The sequence below is a fragment of the Pan troglodytes genome, chromosome 4 (genome assembly GCF_028858775.2).
Source record: "Pan troglodytes isolate AG18354 chromosome 4, NHGRI_mPanTro3-v2.0_pri, whole genome shotgun sequence".
Taxonomy (NCBI): Eukaryota; Metazoa; Chordata; class Mammalia; order Primates; family Hominidae; genus Pan; species Pan troglodytes.
In genome coordinates, this window is record NC_072402.2 from 61,049,269 (window position 1) to 61,070,047 (window position 20,779).

Consider the following 20,779-nt stretch of genomic DNA (forward strand, 5'->3'; position numbering starts at 1 on the left):
GGTGTGTGCTCATTTCAAGTCTTTGTGTCACATTTTGACAATTCTCCCAATATTTCAAACTTTTGCATTATATGTGTTATGGTGCTCTGTGATCAGTGATCTTTGATGTTACTATTTTAATTGTTTTGGGGTGCCACAAACTACGTCCATATTAGATAGCAAACTAAATTAATAAAGGTTGTGTGTGTCCTCCACTGACAAGCCATTTCCTCGTACCTCACCCTTTCCTTGGGCCTCTCTATTCACTGAGACAACAATATTGAAATTAGGCCAGTTAATAACCCAACAATAAGAGTTCAAGTGAAAGGAAGAGTCTCATGTCTCTCACTTTAAGTAAAAATTTAGAAATGATTAAGCTAGGTGAAGAAGGCATGTCAAAAACCTAGACAGACCAAAAGCCAGGCCTCTTGCACCAAACAGCCAAGTTGTGAATGAAAAGGAAAAGTTATTGAGGAAAATTAAAAATGCTATTCCAGTGAACACATGAATGATAAGAAGGCTAAAGAGACAGCCTTATTGCTAACTGGAGAAAGTTTCAGTGGATAGAAGATCAAACCAGCTACAACATTCCCTTAATTCAAAGTCTAATCTAGAGCCAGGAGGCCCTAAGTCTCTTCAATTCTACGAAGACTGAGAGGGGAGGAAAGCAGAGGTTGGCTCATGAGGTCTAAGGAAGGAAGCCATCTATATAATATAAAAGTGCAAGGTGAAGGCCCAAGTGCTGACAGAGAAGCCACAGCAAGTGATCCAGAAGATCTAGATAAGATAACTGATAAAGGTGGCTATACTAAACAATAGATTTTCAATGTACAGCCTTGTATCAGAAGAAGATGCCAGCTAGGACTTTCATAGCTAGAGAGAAGTCAATGCCTGGCTTCAAAGCTTCAAAGGACAGGCTGACTCTTAGAGGCTAATGCAATTCTGGTGCTCACTGACCATTCTGAAAACCCTAGGGCCCTTAAGAATTATGCTAAATCTCTTCTGCCTCTGCTCTATAAATGAATAACAAAGCCTGGATGGCAACACAGTTGTTTACAGCATGGTTTACTAAATATTTTATGCCCAGTGTCAATATCTACTGCTCAGAAAAAAAGATTATTTTCAAAATATTACTGCTCACTGACCATGCACCTGGTCACCCAAGATGGAGATGTACAAGGGTGTCGCTTTCATGCCTGCTAACACAACATCCACTCTGCAGCCTGTGGACCAAGGAGTAATTTTGACTTTTGAGTCTTATTATTTAGGAAACACATTTCATAAGGCTATAGCTACCATAGAGAGTGATTCCTCTGATGGATCTGAACAAAGTAAATTGAAAACCTTCCGGAAAGGATTCCCCATTCAAGATGCCACTAAGAACATTTGTGACTCATAGGAGATGAAAATAGCAACATTAGCACGCGTTTGAAAGAAACTGAGTCCAAAACCTTAAACTGGGAGAACCTTAGTCCCCTCTCTTTCCTCTTCCTCCTCCACTTCCCACTTATTGTCACCTTGTAATATTCAGAGAGCACCTGGATTACGGATCTGAATAGAGAAATGCTTACAGATAATCATTAGCCCACATGCCAGTAACTTATACTTAAACATGGGATGGAGTTGTAAAGTGCTTTTATAATACAACACAATTGTTAAAGGCAAGAGTTGAATCTTTGTTTTATTTTGACATGGCATGTCCTGAAATAAATATTGATTCAATATGGGAAAACAAAAACAAAAAAGAAAGAAGTTGAATCCAACCCTCATGAATGACTTTGAAGGATCTAAGACTTTAGTGGAGGAAGTCACTGCAGATGTGGTGGGTGGAGCCTAAAGAAGTGATTAAATTGCCACAATCTCATGATTAAACTGGAACAAATCAGAAGTTGCTTCTCATGCATGAGCTAAGTCGTTTCTTGAGATAGAATCTACTCCTGATAAAGATTGTGAACGTTGTTGAAATGACAACAAAGGATTTAGATTATTCCATAAACTTAGTTGATAAAGCAGCAGTGGGGTTTAAGAGGCTTGATTCCAATTTTGAAGGAAGTTCCACTGTGAGTAAAATGATCTCAAACAGTGTCACATGCTACAGAGAAATTTTTCATGAAAGGAAGGGTCAATCAGTGTGTCAGAGTTCACTGTTGTCTTATTTTAAGAAATTACCACAGCCACCCCAACCTTCAGCAACCACCACCATGGAGGCAAGACCTTCCACCAGTCAAACGATTACGATTCCCTAAAGGCTCAGCTGATCGTTAGCATTTTTGAGCAATAAAGTGTTTTAAAATTAAGGTATGTACATTATTTTTTAGACATAATGCTAATGCACACTTAGCAGACCTCAGTGTGGTAGAAACGTAACTTTTATATGCACTGGGAAGCCAAAACAAAATTTCATGACTCGCTTTATTGTGGTATTTGCTTAACTGTGGTGGTCTGGAACCAAACCAGCAATATTTTCAAAGTATGCCTGTATATCCATAAATATCTATCACATAATAAATTAAAATGAAGAAAAAAATATAAATTTAATTTAAAATAAGCCAGTTATGTAATAATATAAAGATTTTAATTTAAAAAACTCTATTTTTGAAAACTGAAAAGTGAGAAGAGTGGCACTCATTTGCATTTTGGCACTCGTTTGAAAATCTACTATCTAGCTTAATGGAGGACAGCTGAATTCTAACATCTGTTCTTGCATTCAAACTGTTTTGGTGGATTGTTTTCATTGCAATATATGAAGAAAACTCATTATCATACAGATACGTAGTTAGAAAAAGGAGCAAAATATTCATAGCCTTAATATTTTCATACTTGATTACTTAAAATCCATTGTTCTATTTTGTACTTTAAAGGAAACTTTTACCCATGCATGATTTTATATCATGCACTGGTCATATGAAAAATACTAGTTCATAGAGGTATATAGATATTCCAAACGTTACTATATTGCATTACACAGTATCAAAAATCACATCCGTTAGTGTCATTACCAATCCCACTAGAATAGTCTTTTTTTTCTTTTTTTTATAGAATTTCAATTTTTAATTTTAGATTCAAGAGGTACATGTGCATGTTTGTTACCTGGGTATATTTTGTGATGCTGAGATTTGTGGCAGATAAATCCCATCAACCAAGTATTGAGCATAGTACACAATGTTAGAATTTTTATAGAACTTAATTCTGCCATGGATGTGATTGAGCTTGACATCTTTCTAGTATTTAAAGACCGTTCTGGGAAGGAGAGATGGGCACAACGGTTGAAAAACTATCACTGCGCTTGAAGTGTATCACGGGCAACACTTCCTTGAAGTGACAGGTTCATTTTCAAGAAAATGTCTGCCATGTACCAAAGATAATAACCAATTGATTTCAGCTGGAAAGCCATAGTGACATTCTGGTCTGATCTACAGTCAGGCCTCCATATCTGTGCCTTCTGTATTGTGGATTAAACCAACTGCAGGTAAAAAATATTTGAAAAGAGAAAAAGTATGGTTGTATTTGTACTGAACGTATACCTCCTTTTTTCTTGTCATTATTCTCTAAACAGTACAGTATAACAGTTACACTGTATTAAGTATTGTAAGTAATCTAGAGATGATTTAAAGTATATGGGAGAATATGCATAGGTTATATGCAAATACTATGCCATTTGATATAAGACTTGATACAGTTTGCGTATTTGTCCCTGCCCAACTCTCATGTTGAAATGTAATCCTCAATGTTGAAAGTGGGGACGGATGTGAGGTGATTAGGTTATGGAGGCAGATCTCTCATGCAGAGCTTAGTGCTGTCTTAGTGATAGTCAGTTCTTATGGGATCTGGTTATTTAAAAGTGTATGGCAGTGGGCACGGTGACTCATGCCTGTAATCCCAGCACTTCGGGAGGCCGAGGCAGGTGGATTACCTGAGGTCAGGAGTTTGAGGCCAGCCTGGTCAACAGGGTGAAACCGTCTCTACTAAAAGTACAAAAACTAGCCAGGCGTGGTGGCAGGCACCTGTAATCCTAGCTACTCGGGAGGCTAAGGCACAAGAATCACTTGAACTGGGAGGTGGAGGTAGCAGTGAGCCGAGATCGCGCCGCTGCACTCCAGCCTGGGTGACAGAAAGTGTATGGCACCACCCTGTCCCTTGCACCTGCTTTTGTCATATGATGTGCCTGCTCCCACTTCACCTTCCACCATGAGTAAAAGGTCCCCTAAGGCCTCCTCACAAGCCGAGCAATGCTGGTGCCATGCTTGTGCAGCCTGCAGGACCATGAGCCAATTAAACTTCTTTTCTTTATAAATTACCCAATCTCAAGTTTTGTTTTGTTTTGTTTTTTGAGACAGAGTCTCGCTCTGTCACCTAGGCTGGAGTGCAGTGGCGCTATCTCCACTCACTGCAAGCTCCGCCTCCCAGGTTCACACCATTCTCCTGCCTCAGCCTCCTGAGTAGCTGGGACTACAGGTGCCCACCACCATGCCTGGCTAATTTTTTTTTTTTTTTTTTGAGACGGAGTCTCGCTCTATCGCCCAGGCCGGAGTGCAGTGGCGTGATCTTGGCTCACTGCAAGCTCTGCCTCCCAGGTTCACGCCATTCTCCTGCCTCAGCCTCCCCAGCAGCTGGGACTACAGACACACACCGCCACGCCCAGCAAATTTTTTGTATTTTTGGTAGAGATGAAGTTTCACCATGTTAGCCAGGATGGTCTCGATCTCCTGACCTTGTGATCTGCCCGCCTCAGCCTCCCAAAGTGCTGGGATTACAGGCACGAGCCACTGCGTCCCACCTTAGGTATTTCTTTATAACAATATGAGAACAGTCTAACACAGGTCTTAAGCATCCACGGATTTTGGTACTTGAGGGGAGTCCTAGAACCAATCCCCTTACAGGTACTGAGGGACAACTATTACTTCAAGAAAGGTATAACAAAGCTGGGGAAAATCTAGGTAGGGCAAGAAAATTCAGCAGTATGCAACCGATTTTATGACATATAATTAAAAATACCAAACCAATCCAGTCTGTCTACCTCTCTGGTATGCTTCATAGCACTCTGTTTAGGGCAATGTATTACTGGCTGACTCACTCATTCTTCAAACTAGAAAGAAGAGAACTTAGAAGAGTTATTAGTGAACTCTAAAATTTGAAAACTTTATGGAAAAGGCAACCTCCTGAGAGTTAAAAAAGATGCTTATAGGAAAAATTAAAATAATAGTGCTCTCATTAATGAACACGCGGGATGTGAAAATCATCCTCACCTCATACACACATAACTGCCTCATTTCTTTTGTTTTGTTTTTCAGACTGAGTTTCATTCTTGTTGCCCAGGCTGGAGAGTAATGGTGCGATCTCGGCTCCCTGCAACCTCCACCTCCCAGGTTCAAGCGATTCTCCTGCCTCAGCCTCCTGAGTAGCTGAGATTACAGGCACCCGCCACCACGCCCAGCTAATTTTTTGTATTTTTAGTAGAGACGGGGTATCACCATGTTGGTCAGGCTGGTCACGAACTCCTGACCTCGTGATCCACCCGCCTCAGCCTCCCAAAGTGCTGGGATTACAGGCATGAGCCACAATGCTCTGCCCCTCATTTCTTTTATACTTGACTAAGCAAGTGGTGTTTGATTAACATTTGAAGAATAGGTAGATGGTGACCGGATGAAGACCTCGGGATTAGTTAAAATGCATCCAGGTAGAGTGAACAGGAACTCCAAATGCCTTGAAGCAGGAAAAAGAGTAGCAAGTTCCAGGCTTGGTGTGGCTAGACCACAGAATGTAAAACACAGTGGTACAAGATAAACCTAGAGAGGAAGGCAGGAGCTAAATCAGGCAAGACGTCAAAGACCATGTTAGGATTTTAGTGTTTACTCTAAGGGCAACAGGAAGCACCAAAGGACGAAAAGAGGGTGACAATACCAGCATTTCAAAGACTATTTTGGCATCCTAAGGAAAATTAATCAGATTAGGATTAAAGAGTCTAGGGAGATCAGGTCAAAGACTACTGTAGAAATCTAGGTGAAAGATGATGTAACCTAGATCAGGATGATGACAATGTCAGTAGGTAAACTGAAGAGATAATTTTAAAATAAAACCAGTCAGCACAAGATGTGAATTTTCCAAACTGTCTCTATTTACTTATACATTTATTTGTCTGTATCTTTAATGGTGCAAATAGAAATTTAAGTGTGACCTATTACTTAGATTAAGCTTACAGGCTCAAAGTTGAGTGATAAAATACTGTACAATAATAAAGGGGGTAGTTAAGAAACACTGATAATGGTAAACCAGATATAAAATGAAAAGCACACATATACAATTACTCATTTCTATCAGAAGTTTTGGAAACATTACAAAATGTATGCTATTGAAGCATAAATATCAAGTTGCATGTAAAGTAACAGACCACACTCTAAAAAATTTTATAAGTGATGGCTGCCAAAATTCTGTTTGTTACTGATTCACAAAACATTATTACTCATTTGTTGCTAGTCTTGCTAGTTGTTTGCTAGTTGCTTGCTAGTTATTTCTTCATACATATGAAGAAATAAAATGTGTGTGTATGTGTTTGTATGCATATACATATATACATATAGTGATAATAAATGTCGCATGCTTCCAAGAAAACCTAATATATTTAGTTTTAGATAGTACTAGCAAGTATCTCACAACTTAAATAGGAGTGTAACTGAGAAAATAAAAAGCAAAACATTCATTACAAAAAGTAATGAATGTTCTGCTAGTTATAAACACCACAAAAATGAAAACCTTTCATAATTTTAATTTATTAATATTTGCATATGGTTTTGTATTTGTTTATAATGCTTAATATAAATTATCTTTTGATGACAAATATTTCTTCTTAAAATTTAGGTATAATCTAGAAATTCAAATTCAAATCACTTTCCTGAAAACTTGGAACACCATACTGAATATCTATAGTACAAAAATAACCCTGAAGGCAGAACCATAGCAGTGTGTAGTAGAAAATCCTTACCAATTTTTCATCAACTGTTATGAGTTGTGTGTCTTGAGTCTGGTCCTGTGCCAATCTCCATGTGGAAGTCCTCAACGACCTGCAGTGCAAGACTTTAAGTTAAAAAAGGATCCAGGCAATGAGAGGAGAGACAGACAAATCTTACATAAACAAGCTACTTTAACAATATCTGTCTTATTTAAAAAAAAAAAAGGAAAGGAAAGAAAGAGAAGAGGGCACAAAAGTCCTTTTTCTCTGCAATTAGTTCTGTCTGCTGAGTTTTTGGCAGACTCACTTGACAGTTCACAACAGGCTGCGCTTTACGTCAGTCTTCAGGCTCTCTGTCACAGAAAGGCCACCAGTGACAAGTACTGTACTGCTGTCTATGAGTGTACAGTGGCTGATTTGTCACGACCAGCCAGAAACATGCAAAGCTATACCAATTGTTCTGGAACACTGATTCTTAAACGGATGGCATCAGAAACGAAAAGAAAAAAATCCCAATCATAATAAAAAGTTTATTCACTCTAATTTCACACCAAAAGTATTTTACATAGGAATGATTTGTATAACTAATGTTATTAGTTTAGTCCTGTAGCCCATTCACAAAATGGGAGAAATAAAATTAGTTAAAATGAAAATATTAAGTTAGACGTAAAATGGGCAGAGAATCTAGCCCCTTTATATTGGCATTTTCCTACTCTCACTCCAATTACTTAACGTTAACGGACGTTTCATGTACACTTTGTTGTTTATACTACTGAATGTCATACATATCCCTGACTGTGCTGTGACATTTTAGCATCTTAAGAGTTTTCCAAACTATTAGGCTATCTGACATAGATTTCTATTGCAAAAGTAAGTATATACAACTGTGGCTCAAATTTCCACCCCAAATATATGGCATTTGGTCCTTTCTTTTTTTTAATACAATATATTCACTACCATAGTTTTAATGCAACGTAATAACCAATAATTGACAAAAATAACTGATACAAATAGTTGAACTTTTTGTGCTAAAAGTTCAATTTTGATAATGTGTACACAGCCGTATAGAAAACCTTCTTAATTATAATTTAAAGATAACATAATACAAGAGGTTTTACTGCTTTATGAATATACTTTAAAATATCTGTCAATTATTTACCAAATTTAAGGTATTATGTAATTCTTTATCACTGTAAATGCCCCACTCAGAAATATACCTACACAAAATGTACTAACATGGAAATAACTCTAGATGATTTACACAAAGTTAAAATACATGTCCTGGTTGTTATATTAAAGAAGTATAATTAAGCAACTCTTAATACCTATTTTATTTTGGAAATCATTAAGGTCAGTAACATGGCAATAAAAAAATTTAAATACTTTTAAACAAATCCACATATTACAAGAAAAACATTGGGTAATGATAAGTGAACTCATGAGAATCTGAAATATCAGAAAATGTTATCACATTTTCTAAATGCAGTAAGTAGTTCCCCCTCATCCTTGTATGATACATTTTCAGACGCCCAGTGGATGCCTAAAATTGTTAATAGAACTGAACCCTACATACACTGTTTTTTCTAATACATACACACCTATGATAAAGTTTACTTTACAAATTAGGCAGTAATAAATTAACAATAACTAATAATAAAACAGATCAATTAAGTAAAATAAAGGTTACTTGAACACAAGCACTGCAATACTGAGACGGTCAATCTTACCACCAAGATGGCTACTAAGTTCTGACTAACGCAGGTATCCTATACAACCTGGATACACTAGACAAAGGGATGATTCACATCCTGGGTGAGACAGAGCTGGAGGGCATGAGATTTCATCACACTACTCAGAATGGAGCAAATATTAAATTCATAAATTGTTTGTTTTGGGAATTTTCCACTGCATATTTTTGGACCACAGCTGACCGTGGGTAACTAAAACCGTGAAAAGCTACACTATATTTTCTCAAATGAAGAGACCTGTTAGATGAAAACAGTGCAAATTATTAGGTAGATTAAAACTCTGTACCCATTTTGTGCAATTTTTTACTACAAAGGGGATTTAACTTAAAACGATTATGTCCTAATTCTTTAAGAAAATCTTAGTATATATTAGTTGTAATCCAAAGTAAAGTTCTTAATTTATAAAACCATATATAATTTACTTTAAGGATAGGTTTATTTTAATAATTTTAGGTTAACCTCCAACTAATTGTAATAATAAAGTTATATAACATCTTTTGTAAACATGTGTAGCCGGGCGCGGTGGCTCATGCCTATAATCCCAGCACTTTGGGAGGCTGAGGCGGGCGGATCACAAGGTCAGGAGATGGATACCATCCTGGCTAACACGGTGAAACCCCGTCTCTACTAAAAATACAAAAAACTAGCCGGGCGTGGCGGCGGGCCCCTGTAGTCGCAGCTACTCGGAGGCTGAGGCAGGAGAATGGCGTGAACCTGGGAGGCGGAGCTTGCAATGAGCTGAGATCGCGCCACTGCACTCCAGCCTGGGCGACAGAGCAAGACTCCGTCTCAAAAAAAAAAAAAAAAAAATTATTATAAACAAACGCACTGATAAAAATTTATATCAAGCTGTATGTAAAAGATAATACAATAAAAAGGACAAAAATGTTAAGTAAAACAATCCTACCATAAAGTTACAATAAAAATTTTTTGTAAAAAAATTTAAGATAGGTTAGATTGCAAAGAGTGATTTTAATTTTTATGTAAAACAATAATTATTTCAGAAAAATTTGCCTAAATTAAAACATGTGCTTGTGTAAGTTATATCATGTGATAAGAAACTACCCTCTAAGCAGAAAACAATTATTAAAGGACTCAAATATCAGATGTGGAGAAAAGTTTTTCTCCAATTCTGGACAGTTAAGGTAGCAACGAAGGTCCACAGTCAATTATGAACACAGCATTTAATAAATTATACCTACCGGGCTGGGTGCAGTGGCTCACACCTGTAATCCCAGCACTTCGGGAAGCTGAGGTGGGTGGATCACCTGAGGTCAGGAGTTCGAGACCAGCCTGGCCAACATGACAAAACCCCACCTCTACTAAAAATACAAAAATTAGCTGGGCTGGGTGGGGCATGCCTGTAGTCCCAGCTACTCAGGAGGTTGAGGCAGGAGAATCTCTTGAACCTGGAGGCAGAGGTTGCAATAAGCCGAGATCGCACCACTGCACTCCAGCCTGGGCAACAAAGTGAGACGCTGTCTCAAAAAATAAAAATAGGCCGGGCGGGCCGGCTCACACCTGTAATCCCAGCACTTTGGGAGGCCGAGGATGGCGGATCACCTAAGTTCAGGAGTTCCAGACCAACCTGACCAACGTGGAGAAACCCAGTCTCCACTAAAAATACAAAATTAGCTGGGCGTGGTGGTGCATGCCTGTAATCCCAGCTACTCGGGAGGCTGAGATAGGAGAATCACTTGAACCCGGGAGGTGGAGGTTGCAGTGAGCTGAGATCGTGCCATTGCACTCCAGCCTGGGCAACAAAGAATGAAACTCCGTCTCAAAAAATAATAATAAAATAAATAAATAAATAAAAATTATACCTACAAAGTATAATCTATAGTAAATTTTAGACTACACATGAATTATACAGTAAATATCTGTTTGTTGATTAGCCTGTAAGGAATGTCACATCAGTGAAATGGTAGATGTAAGGAAAATATTAAGAGTACAAAAACCTTGTTAAGAAAAAAAGATATAAAGCCTAGAAAGCATAAAGGAAAAAATGACAGAAGCTATTACATAAAACCAAAAACATCAAAACTAAACATACTGTAAGTGAAGTGTAAGACAGACAAGAAGAAAATAATATAAAATAGAACAGTAAGGAATCAACATCTAAAAGAGGTAAAAGAACTTGTACAAGTAAGTAGGGGGTCATTTCTAAATTTTAAAAGAAGAACTCAAACAACAACAAAACAACCCAATTAGAAATGGGGAAAACACCTAAATAAACATTTATCAAAAAAAGATATACAAATGGCTAATGAGCACATGAAATGATGCTCAACAGAACTAATTAGAGCAATGCAAATCAAAACACAATGAGGTAGCATTTTACACCCTTTTACAACATTTTAGTATATAAAAACAGAAAATAAGTATTAACAGAAATGTATAGAAATTGGTACCCTTATGGGAATGTAAAATGGTACTACCACTATGGAAAATGGTATGGCAGTTTCTCAGAAAGTAAACAGAATTATCCTATGACCCAACAATTCCATTACTGAGTATATACCTAAAAGAACTAAAAGTGAAGACTCAAATAAATATTTGTACACCAATGTTTATAGCAGCATTTTTCAAACAGCCAAAAGCAAAAACAGCCAAAATATTAATAATCATATTTTACTGGGCAATGTACCCAGTAAAATAGTGTTCTCAGTAGTAAGTGTTCATGTAGAAACAATGACTAATGTGTAATCATTAGAAAATAAATGGTAATTTTACTCACTCTGCTGTTTAATATTCATTTTTGACAAACTTAAAAACATTCTTTGCCTCATGGGTTTGCCTTTATTTTTGTCCATCTATTTGTTTTGTTAATTGGCCTGCTCACATTTCCAGGTTTGTAAAGTATCATTCTTAATTCTCAGCCCAAAGGATAAACTCTGAGGGTTGTGATTGTGATTATTAATTACCATTACTGGTCGAGGTAATTATAAGCGTACAAGCCATTTATTCTGTTTTTCTGTATAAGTTTCCTGAAAGAAAAAGAGATATCCTGAAAATGAAAATCAATAAACCTTATTTCTAATCCTGGTTTTTATCAATAAACCTTATTTCTAACTCTGGTTAAGTAAAACAGTTTGGTGAGATTTTTGTCTTTTTTATTGTGTTGTCTTTTACATACAGCTTGATAACAATATGAGATAAATTTTTATCAGTATATTTATTTATATAAACATCTTTTGCTGTAGATGAGAAAATCTCAACTCCTCTGCCTTTATATTTTATTTTTTGAAAACATAAAATGAGGAACTTGTTGCTCTAAAGTTTCTTCTAGTGATGACAGTCTATTTGATTCTAGTAAGTGGAATTGACGACAGTTCTACTTTGTTTTAACAATCCCGTGGAAATCCTATGCAAGAATCACCCAACTCACATAATAATCTGTTTTTCTTTAAAAAAAACTTTCAAAACCACACATATACACATTTTCTTTCTTTCTTCATCCACTGATGAACATTGGGGTTATTTTGCTAAAAACATTCATGTGCAGGTTTCTGTGTGGACATTAAATTTGCCACTTGTTTGGGTAAATACCCAGGAGCACAACTGCTGATCATACGTTAAGACTATGTTTTAGCTTTGTAGGAAACTGCCAGACTCTCTTCCAAAGTGCTGTACCATTTTGCATTGTCACCAACAATAAATGAGACTTCTTGCTCTCTTCATCCTTGCCAGCATTTGGTGTGGTCAGTATTTTGGATGGCAGTCGTTCTAACAGGTGTGTAGTACTATTTCATTGTTGTTTTAATTTGTAATTCCCGAATGACATATGACGTTGAACATATTTTCATATGATTGTTAGTCATCTGTATATCTTCTTTGGTGAGTTATCTGCTTAGATCTTTTGCCCACTTTTTAATTGGGTTGCTTGTTTTCTTATTGTTGAATTTTAAGAATTATTTGTTAACTGTAGATATAGTTCTTTATGAGATATGTGTTTTGCAAATATATCTTCCTAGTCTGTGGCTTGTCCTTTCATTCTCTTTAGAGTGTCTTTCACAGAGCAGAAGCTTTTAATCTTAATGAAGCCTAACTGATGCATTTTTCGTTCATGGATGATGCTTAGCGTCTTCCTATCCATGTATCCATTAGGATCTTCTTTGATATCCTTCCTCAGAGTTTTCTAATTTTCTTCATATAGATCTTGTAAATATTGTTTTTAACACTTCAAAATACACTTTTCAAAAAGTCTTAAACAGTGAAGATTTTTAAAACATTACACTGAAAAATAGTATCTAAACAACACTACTGACCCAACGTACTATGTCCCTTTTGAAACAACCTATCAACTAAGAATAATTTAGTAAAATTCCCATATTCCTTGTAGCAGTTTGAAACTGTGACTCCAAATTTCTTTGACGCTCCTCCCTCCCATTAAGAGCTGAAGTCTGTATCCTGTTCTCCTAAAATCGGAGCTCTGTGATTCCTTGATCAATATGAGAAAGTTAAACTGAGGTTATGTGTGTTTCCAGCATCAGACCTTAAGAAACTATCTGTTTTCACTCCCTGTCTCTTAGAATATTGTTTCTTAGGATGTTTCACTTTTGGAACCCAGCCACCAAGTTGTAAAAAAGACCAAGCTGTCCCACAGAGAGGTCCATGTGAAGAGGAATTGACAGCCAATAGCACTTTGCCAGCCATGTGGGTGAGGTATGTTGGACATGAAACCTCTAGTGGAAGTTGAGCTATCCCAGCAGACACCACATGGAGCAGACAAACTTCCCTGCCAAAACCTGCCCAAATTGTACATTTGTAAGCAAAACAGAAGACTACTGTTGTTTTAAGCAATTATTGGGATGGTCTGTGTCCAGCTATAGATTTAAAAACATCCCTATAAATAACTGAATATGATTTTATAAACATTAAAATTGAACCAGTAATTTCAAAGGACCAGAAATAATGTGTTGGACTTTTAGACAAAATAAAACTCCTAATCTTATAAAAACCATTATGGAGTCAATCTTTAGCCTTTTGATTAGAACTAATTATGTTTGTTGTCAATTTACTACAAATTAAATTAACCCAGACTCACCTTATATCATAAAGTATTTCCATGCTAAGCCATAAGGAAATATTACTGAGAGTTTTAATTGAAATAAAATATATACATATTCTCCATGCCACAATAATTTCCTCACACCTGAAATGTGTTGATATTAAACCTTTGAAAACTTTCAAGTTAATAATCTTGAAGCTTTTCAATATCTTGAATCAATAAAGAAAATTTAAACTGTCTTCAGCATACTGTATTCATTAGATAGAAAAAAGAGAGAACCAACTGTTAATGGGAAAATTAAAGATAAAAGGTCAAGGGACCATTTTATTTTATTTTATTATTTACTTTTTGACACAGGATATGGCTTTATCACCTACGCTGGAGTACAGTGGCACAATCATGGCTCACTGCAACCACGACCTCCTTGGCTCAAGCGATCCTCCCACCTCAGCCTTCTGAGTAGCTGGAACTAGAGGCACACACCATCCCACTCGGCTAATTTTTTGGGTTTTTTTATAGGGATATGGTTTCACCATGTTGCCTAGGCTGGTCTTCAACTCTTGGGCTCAAGCAATCCTCCTGCCTCGGCCTCCCAAAGCACTGGGATAACAGATGTGAGACACCGAGCCCAGCCTAAGGGACCATTTTAACATTCTGGAAAGACAGACTGAGTAAAAGTAAAAGAAAAGAACCCACAAATGCTTTGTTTAAATTAGAGAAAACAACAGTGAAGATAATTTGTTTAAAATCTCTTTAGAACACCATAAATTCTTTTATTCTCACTTAAAGTTTTTGCAGTAATTTCTAATCTTCATCTGCAGTACTGAATATTATCTTAAAATGTTCAGCTGGTCAAATCAGTAAAAAGTAAGTACCTCCTGCTCATAGAGGAGGAAAAAGTAAGGATTATTTTTCTCATTCTTCTGAACCAGGTAGAACTATGGTAGGAACTAATAGCAGTTGTGTGTCTGGACACAGCTCAAGCCCCAAACTGAAACTAATCCTTTCAGAGTCATCCAACAGATTAAAGAAAGATTTGTGCAAGAGGGATAAGGGTAATTATGTTCACGTAACAGACTCTGAAATGGAATTGAAGAGTAATAAGTAGGAGAATGTGGGCAAGATACTGGAGGATGCTAACAAAGAAACCGGAGGGTGTGATGGAAAATGTAAAGGAGAAAGAAATGTATCTACATTTATAGCAACAGGTTATCAAAATAAATATACATGAGAGAAGAATAAGAAATAAAGATGTCATGGTGATGACAGTAATTATATTACAAAACACAAGGAACATATGAAATGTTCACATTTAAGAAGGTCAAATCATTGAGCTACCTTGGCCACAGAAGAATACGTCTACTGGCTTGGAATGCCTTAATGGAAGAAACTGTGTTGCTATCCTTTGACATGTGTTATTAATAACTGGAAACAATTTACCACAAAGATGTCAATTATTAACTTATAAATTAAATACAATAGTAATACAAATCCTAATAGAATTTTTATAAAATTAGGTGAGTCTCATGAGGAAGAAAAAATTCATAAAAAATAACCAAGGAAATTTGAAATACAATAATAAAGTAAGATTTCCTTGCCAGGTAACAGACTACTGTAATTAAAATATCTGTATATGCCCAGGCACAGACATATACATTAAACAAATAGTACAGATCAGAGTACAAAAGCAGACTATGTAGATCTGTAGATTTATTACATAATAAAAATACAATTTTAAATCAGTGGTGAAAAGGTGGGCTATTCAATAAATAATATTGAGACAACTGGCCATCCTTTCATGGAAGCATAATGTCTGAATCCCTTTCTAAAAGAATTACATCATGTACCAAAGAATTCCAGATGGATTTAAAAATCAACGCATATATATACACACACACAAACACAGACATACGTATATACAAATGCAATGTATGTGTATCTGTGTGTAAAAAATACTGAGATAATGTATAAAAGAGGTTTGTTTTAATAACTTTTGAGTGGTTAAAGTCTTCCAAATTAAGGCAAAATATCCACAAACTAGGAATGAAAAATAATTTCTGAACAACAAATTCATATAACGGAAAAATCAGAGATAATAAGTAAAACATATAGTAGATAAAAGACTAATCTGTAGGATACATAAAAAATGCTTACAAAGCAAAAGAAAAATCATTCCAAAAAGGAAGAGGGAATGCAGATGATATGAGCACAATAGACATTAATATTAATGATATCAATAATCACTTTAAATGCAAATAGTCTAAATATACCAATTAAAAGAGAGTTATCGGAGTAGATTAAAAAATAAGACACAACTACATATTACTGAAAAGAAACCCATTTTTAATTATAAAGACACAGACTAAAAGTAAAGGGATGGAAAAAGACATAGCATGTTAACACTAGTCAAATCTTGCTTCCACAGCTAAATTAATCTCAGACAAACGGGACTCCAGAACAAGAAAAATTATCAGGGATGAAGAAGGTGATAGTGATAAAGGGGTCAGTTCTCCAACAAGATGTAACAATCGTTAGTGTGTATGTACCTAACAAGAAAATGTCAAAATATGCTATGCAAACACTGATGAAACTACAAGGAGAAATGCATTATTATTGTTGGACACTTCAACATTCTTCGAATAGTAATTGACAGAGCCAGTAGACAGAGTATCAGTTAAGAATATGGTTGAAGTAAACAGCACAATCAATTAACTGGATATAACTGGCATCTGTCAACTGCTTTATCTAACAATGGCAAAAGACACATTCTGCTCAAACTCAAGTGAAACATTCACCAAGATGGGCCACATTCTGGGACATAAAACATACCTTAACTAATTTAAAAGAATAGAAACCACACAATGCAAGCTCTCAGTCAGCAATGGAATTAAACTAGAAATCAGTAACAGAAAACTAGAAAATCTCCAATTACTTGGAGATCAAACAATACACTTCTAAATAACTCATGGGTCAAAAAAGTCTCAAGAAAAATTTTAAAATATTTTGAACTAAATGAAAATGAAAATACAATGTTCAAAATTTGTGGGATGCACCAAAAACAGTGCTTAGAGAAAAACTTATAGCTCTGAATGCATATATTAGAAAAGAAGAAAGGTCTAACTAAATTCAATAATCTAAGCTTCCACCACAGGAAACTAGAAAAAAAAAAAAAGGGCAACATAAACCTAAGGCAAGAAGAAGATAAAAAAAATTATAGTAAACATCAATGAAATTGTAAATAGGAAATTGGTAAAGAAAAATAAACAAAACCAAAAGCTGTTCTTTGAAAAGAGCATTAAAACTGATAAACCTTTAGTCAGGTTAACAAAAAAGAGAAACAGAGAGACAGATGAGAGAGAGAGAGAGAGAGACAAAGCCCTAATATATAAAATGAAACAGGTATCATCACTCCTGATCCCATGGACATTAAAAAAATAGGGAAATATTATGAACAACTCTAAGCTCACAAATTTGATAACTTAAATGAAATGGGCTAATTATTTGAAAAACAGGAATTGCTAAAACTCTCACAAGGAGCAATAATCGGGACAGGCCTATATCTATTAAAGATAATGAATCAATAATAACCTTCCAAAAAAAGAAACCATAACGTCCAGATGTTTCCTGGTGAATTCTACCAAATATTTAAGGAAGAAATGACACTAAATCTCTACAATCTCTTCTAGGAAATAGAAGCATGTAGTACCTCATTCTATGGGACCAGCATTACCCAAACATCAAAACTAGATAAAGGCATTACAGGAAAGGAAAACTATAGACTAATTCTCTTATAAATATAGATGCAAAAATTCTTAACAGATATTAGCACTAAATTCAACAATGCATGAAAAGATTTATATACCATGACCAAGCAGGATTTATTCCAGGTATGATTCTAAAATTCATATGGAAAGACAAAAGACTCAAAATAGCCAATGCAATACTGAAGAATGAAGTCAGAAAACTGTTATTACCCGACTTTAAGACTTACTACACACTGCACAGCTATAGTAATAAGGACTGTGGTATTAGCTATAAAATAAATAGATGAATGGAACAGAAATAGACTATTCAAATATAGTCAACTGATCTCTCAGAAAGAAACAAGGGCAATCCAATAATGACAGTCTCTTCAATAAATGATGCTGGTACAACCAGACATCCACATGCAAAAACTTAATCTACACAGTGACATTACACCTTTCACAGAAATTAACTGAAAATGGCTCATGAACCTAAATGTAGGAAGCAAAATGATCAAATTTCTCAAAGATAATGTAAGAGAAAATCTAGGTGACCTTGGGTTTGGTACTGAGTTTTCAGATACAATGCCAAAAAAATGATCCATGAAAAATAAATAAGTTGGACTTCATTGAAATTAACAGCTTTAGCTCTGTGAAAGATACTATTAATATTAAAAGAATGAAAAGACAAGCCACATGCTAGGAGAAAATATCTGCAAAATATATATCTGATTAAGAACCTTTATCTACAATAAACAAAGAATTCTTAAAACTCAACAATGCCGGGCGCAGTGGCTCACACCTGTAATCCCAGCACTTTGGGAGGCCGAGGCGGGCGGATCACTTGAGGTCAGGAGTTCAAGACCAGCCTAGCCAACATGGTGAAATCTGCCACACCCCCTCATCTCTACTAAAAATACAAAAAATTCGCCGGGCATGGTGGCACGTGCCTGTAATTCCAGCTACTCAAGAGGCTGTGGCAGGTGAATCACCTGAACCTGGAAGGCAGAGGTTACAGTGAGCCAAGATTGCGCCACACTGCACTCCAGCCTGGGCAACAGAGCGAGATCCCGTCTCAAAACAACAACAACAACAAAACTCATCAATAAGAAAACAAACAACCCAACTGAAAAGTGGGCAAAAGATCTAAACAGACACCTCACCAAAGAAGATATACAGATGATAAATAAGTATATGAAAAAGTGCTCAATATCATATGTCATTAGGAAATTATAAATTAAAATGACACAGTGCTACACACCTATTAGAATGGCTAAAATCCAAAATACCACACCAAATTTGAGAAAGGATGAAGAGAACAGAAGTCTCATTCATCGCTGGTGGGAATGCGAAATGGTACAGCCAATTTGGAAGACAGTCTGGCAGTTTTCTACAAAGCTAAAACATAGTTTTAACATATGATCAGCAACTGTGCTCCTAGGTATTTACCCAAATGAGCTGAAATCATATGTCCACACAAAAACATGCAAAAGAGTGCTAGGGAAATGAAAAAGAAAACCATAAGATACCACTTCATATTTATTACGATAGTTATTATCACCGCCCCCCCCAAAAAAAACAAACAAAAAGTAGCAAGTACTGGCAAGGATGTGAAGAAAATGGAACACTTGCTCACTGCTGGTGGGAATGTAAAATGACACAGCCATTACAGAAAACAGTAGTGTGATTCCTCAAAATATTTAAAATAAAATTACCATATAATCCAGCAGCTTCACTTTGGGATTTATATTCAGATAAACTAAAGCAGGGACTAGAACAGATATCTGTACACTCATGATTATAGCAGCATTATTCACAGCAGCCAAAAGACAGAAGCAACCCTACTGTCCACTGGCAGATGAATGTGTAAACAAAATGTGGTATATACATACAATTGAATATTATTTTGCCTTAAATGGAAGCAGATTATGATATATGCTACACCATGGAAGAACCATGAAGACACTGTGATAAGTGAAATAAGCCAATCACAAAAGAATAGTATATGATTCTATTTATATGGGGTATCTAAAGTAGTCAAACTCACAGAAACAGAAAGTAAAATGGTAGTTGCCAGGGGCTTATGAGAGAGAAGAATAGAGAATTACTGTTTAATGGGTACAGACTTCAGTTTTAGAAGATGAAAAAGTTCTGGAGATATATGATGGTAATGGTTGCACAACAATGTGAATGTACTTAATGCCAATGAAATATACTTAAAAATAGTTAAAATGGTAAATTTCATAGTATGTATAAACCACGATAATATTTTAAAAAGAGCATGCCTTGTGAAGAAACAGATAATCCCTGGTTTACAACACCAATAAAGACACATATGCAAAAGTTTGTCAAAGATGAAGAAGATTTATAACTGCCTAGAGACAGTCTCTTCACATATGTACATAAAAATAGTATGTTTGTATCTATTAATCACTCATCTCCTTGGAAAATTTCAGAAGTCCAGAATTAGGCTGTTGAACTTCAATATGATTATTCATTTGTACTGCCTCATGGAACAAATTTTCCCAAATTATATACTTTTTAAAAACTACTAGTGCTTGCCTATGTAATACAAAATATGAGATAGTTTTTGTTATATGTCCTACCAATTATTAACCTCTTGATTTTTTAGACTTTGCATAGCATCATTATCCAACATGTTCTACATAAAAATAGTTGATAACTGTGAATCTTTATTAATAGATTTATGTTATAAGCAAGCACATAAGAGCAAATCTTAAATATGCTTATGAAAATGTAACAGACAAAACACAAGGAAAAGGATGTCCAATTAACCAGTTTACTCCTCTACTGGAATTTCTGGCTAAACTGCCTAGTTCACCTTTCAGCAACAAGACCCTTAATTCAATCAAAACAGGATTACTTCAAAGCTATTTGGCATTTTTAAAAAAAAATCATTCTACCAATCAATCATGCGTAATTCTCTATATTCCTCAAAAGGCTTGTTAGTCATTCCAGCTGGGCACCCATATTCCAGTTCTTCTCTGTATTAGTCGGGGTTCTCTAGAGGGACACAACTAACAAGGGAGTTTATTAAGTATTAACTCACACCATCACAAGGTCCCACAATAAGCCATCTGCAAGTTGAGGAGCAAGAAAAGCCAACCCGAGTCCCAAAAATGAAGAACTTGGAGTCTGATGTTCAAGGGCAGGAAGCATCCACCACGGGAGAAAGATGTATGGCTGGGAGGCTAGGCCAGTCTAGTCTTTCCATGTTTTTCAGCCTGCTTTACAGTCTAGCCACACTGGCAGCTGATTAGATGGTGCCCACCCAGATTACGGGTGGGTCTGCCTTTCCCAGCCCACTGACTCAAATGTTAATCTCCTTTGG

The 20,779-nt window shown here is 36.0% G+C and overlaps 1 protein-coding gene across 3 annotated transcripts in view; it reads right to left on the minus strand.

The window, feature by feature from the left end:
• NDUFS4 (NADH:ubiquinone oxidoreductase subunit S4) overlaps positions 1-20,779 on the minus strand; it is a 122,736-nt gene that overhangs the window by 72,882 nt on the left and 29,075 nt on the right. For all 3 annotated transcript variants that reach the window (XM_016952753.2, XM_054684041.1, NM_001071794.1), the window contains 1 exon segment: positions 6,959-7,037. In XM_016952753.2, the coding sequence (XP_016808242.1) occupies positions 6,959-7,037 (79 nt within the window).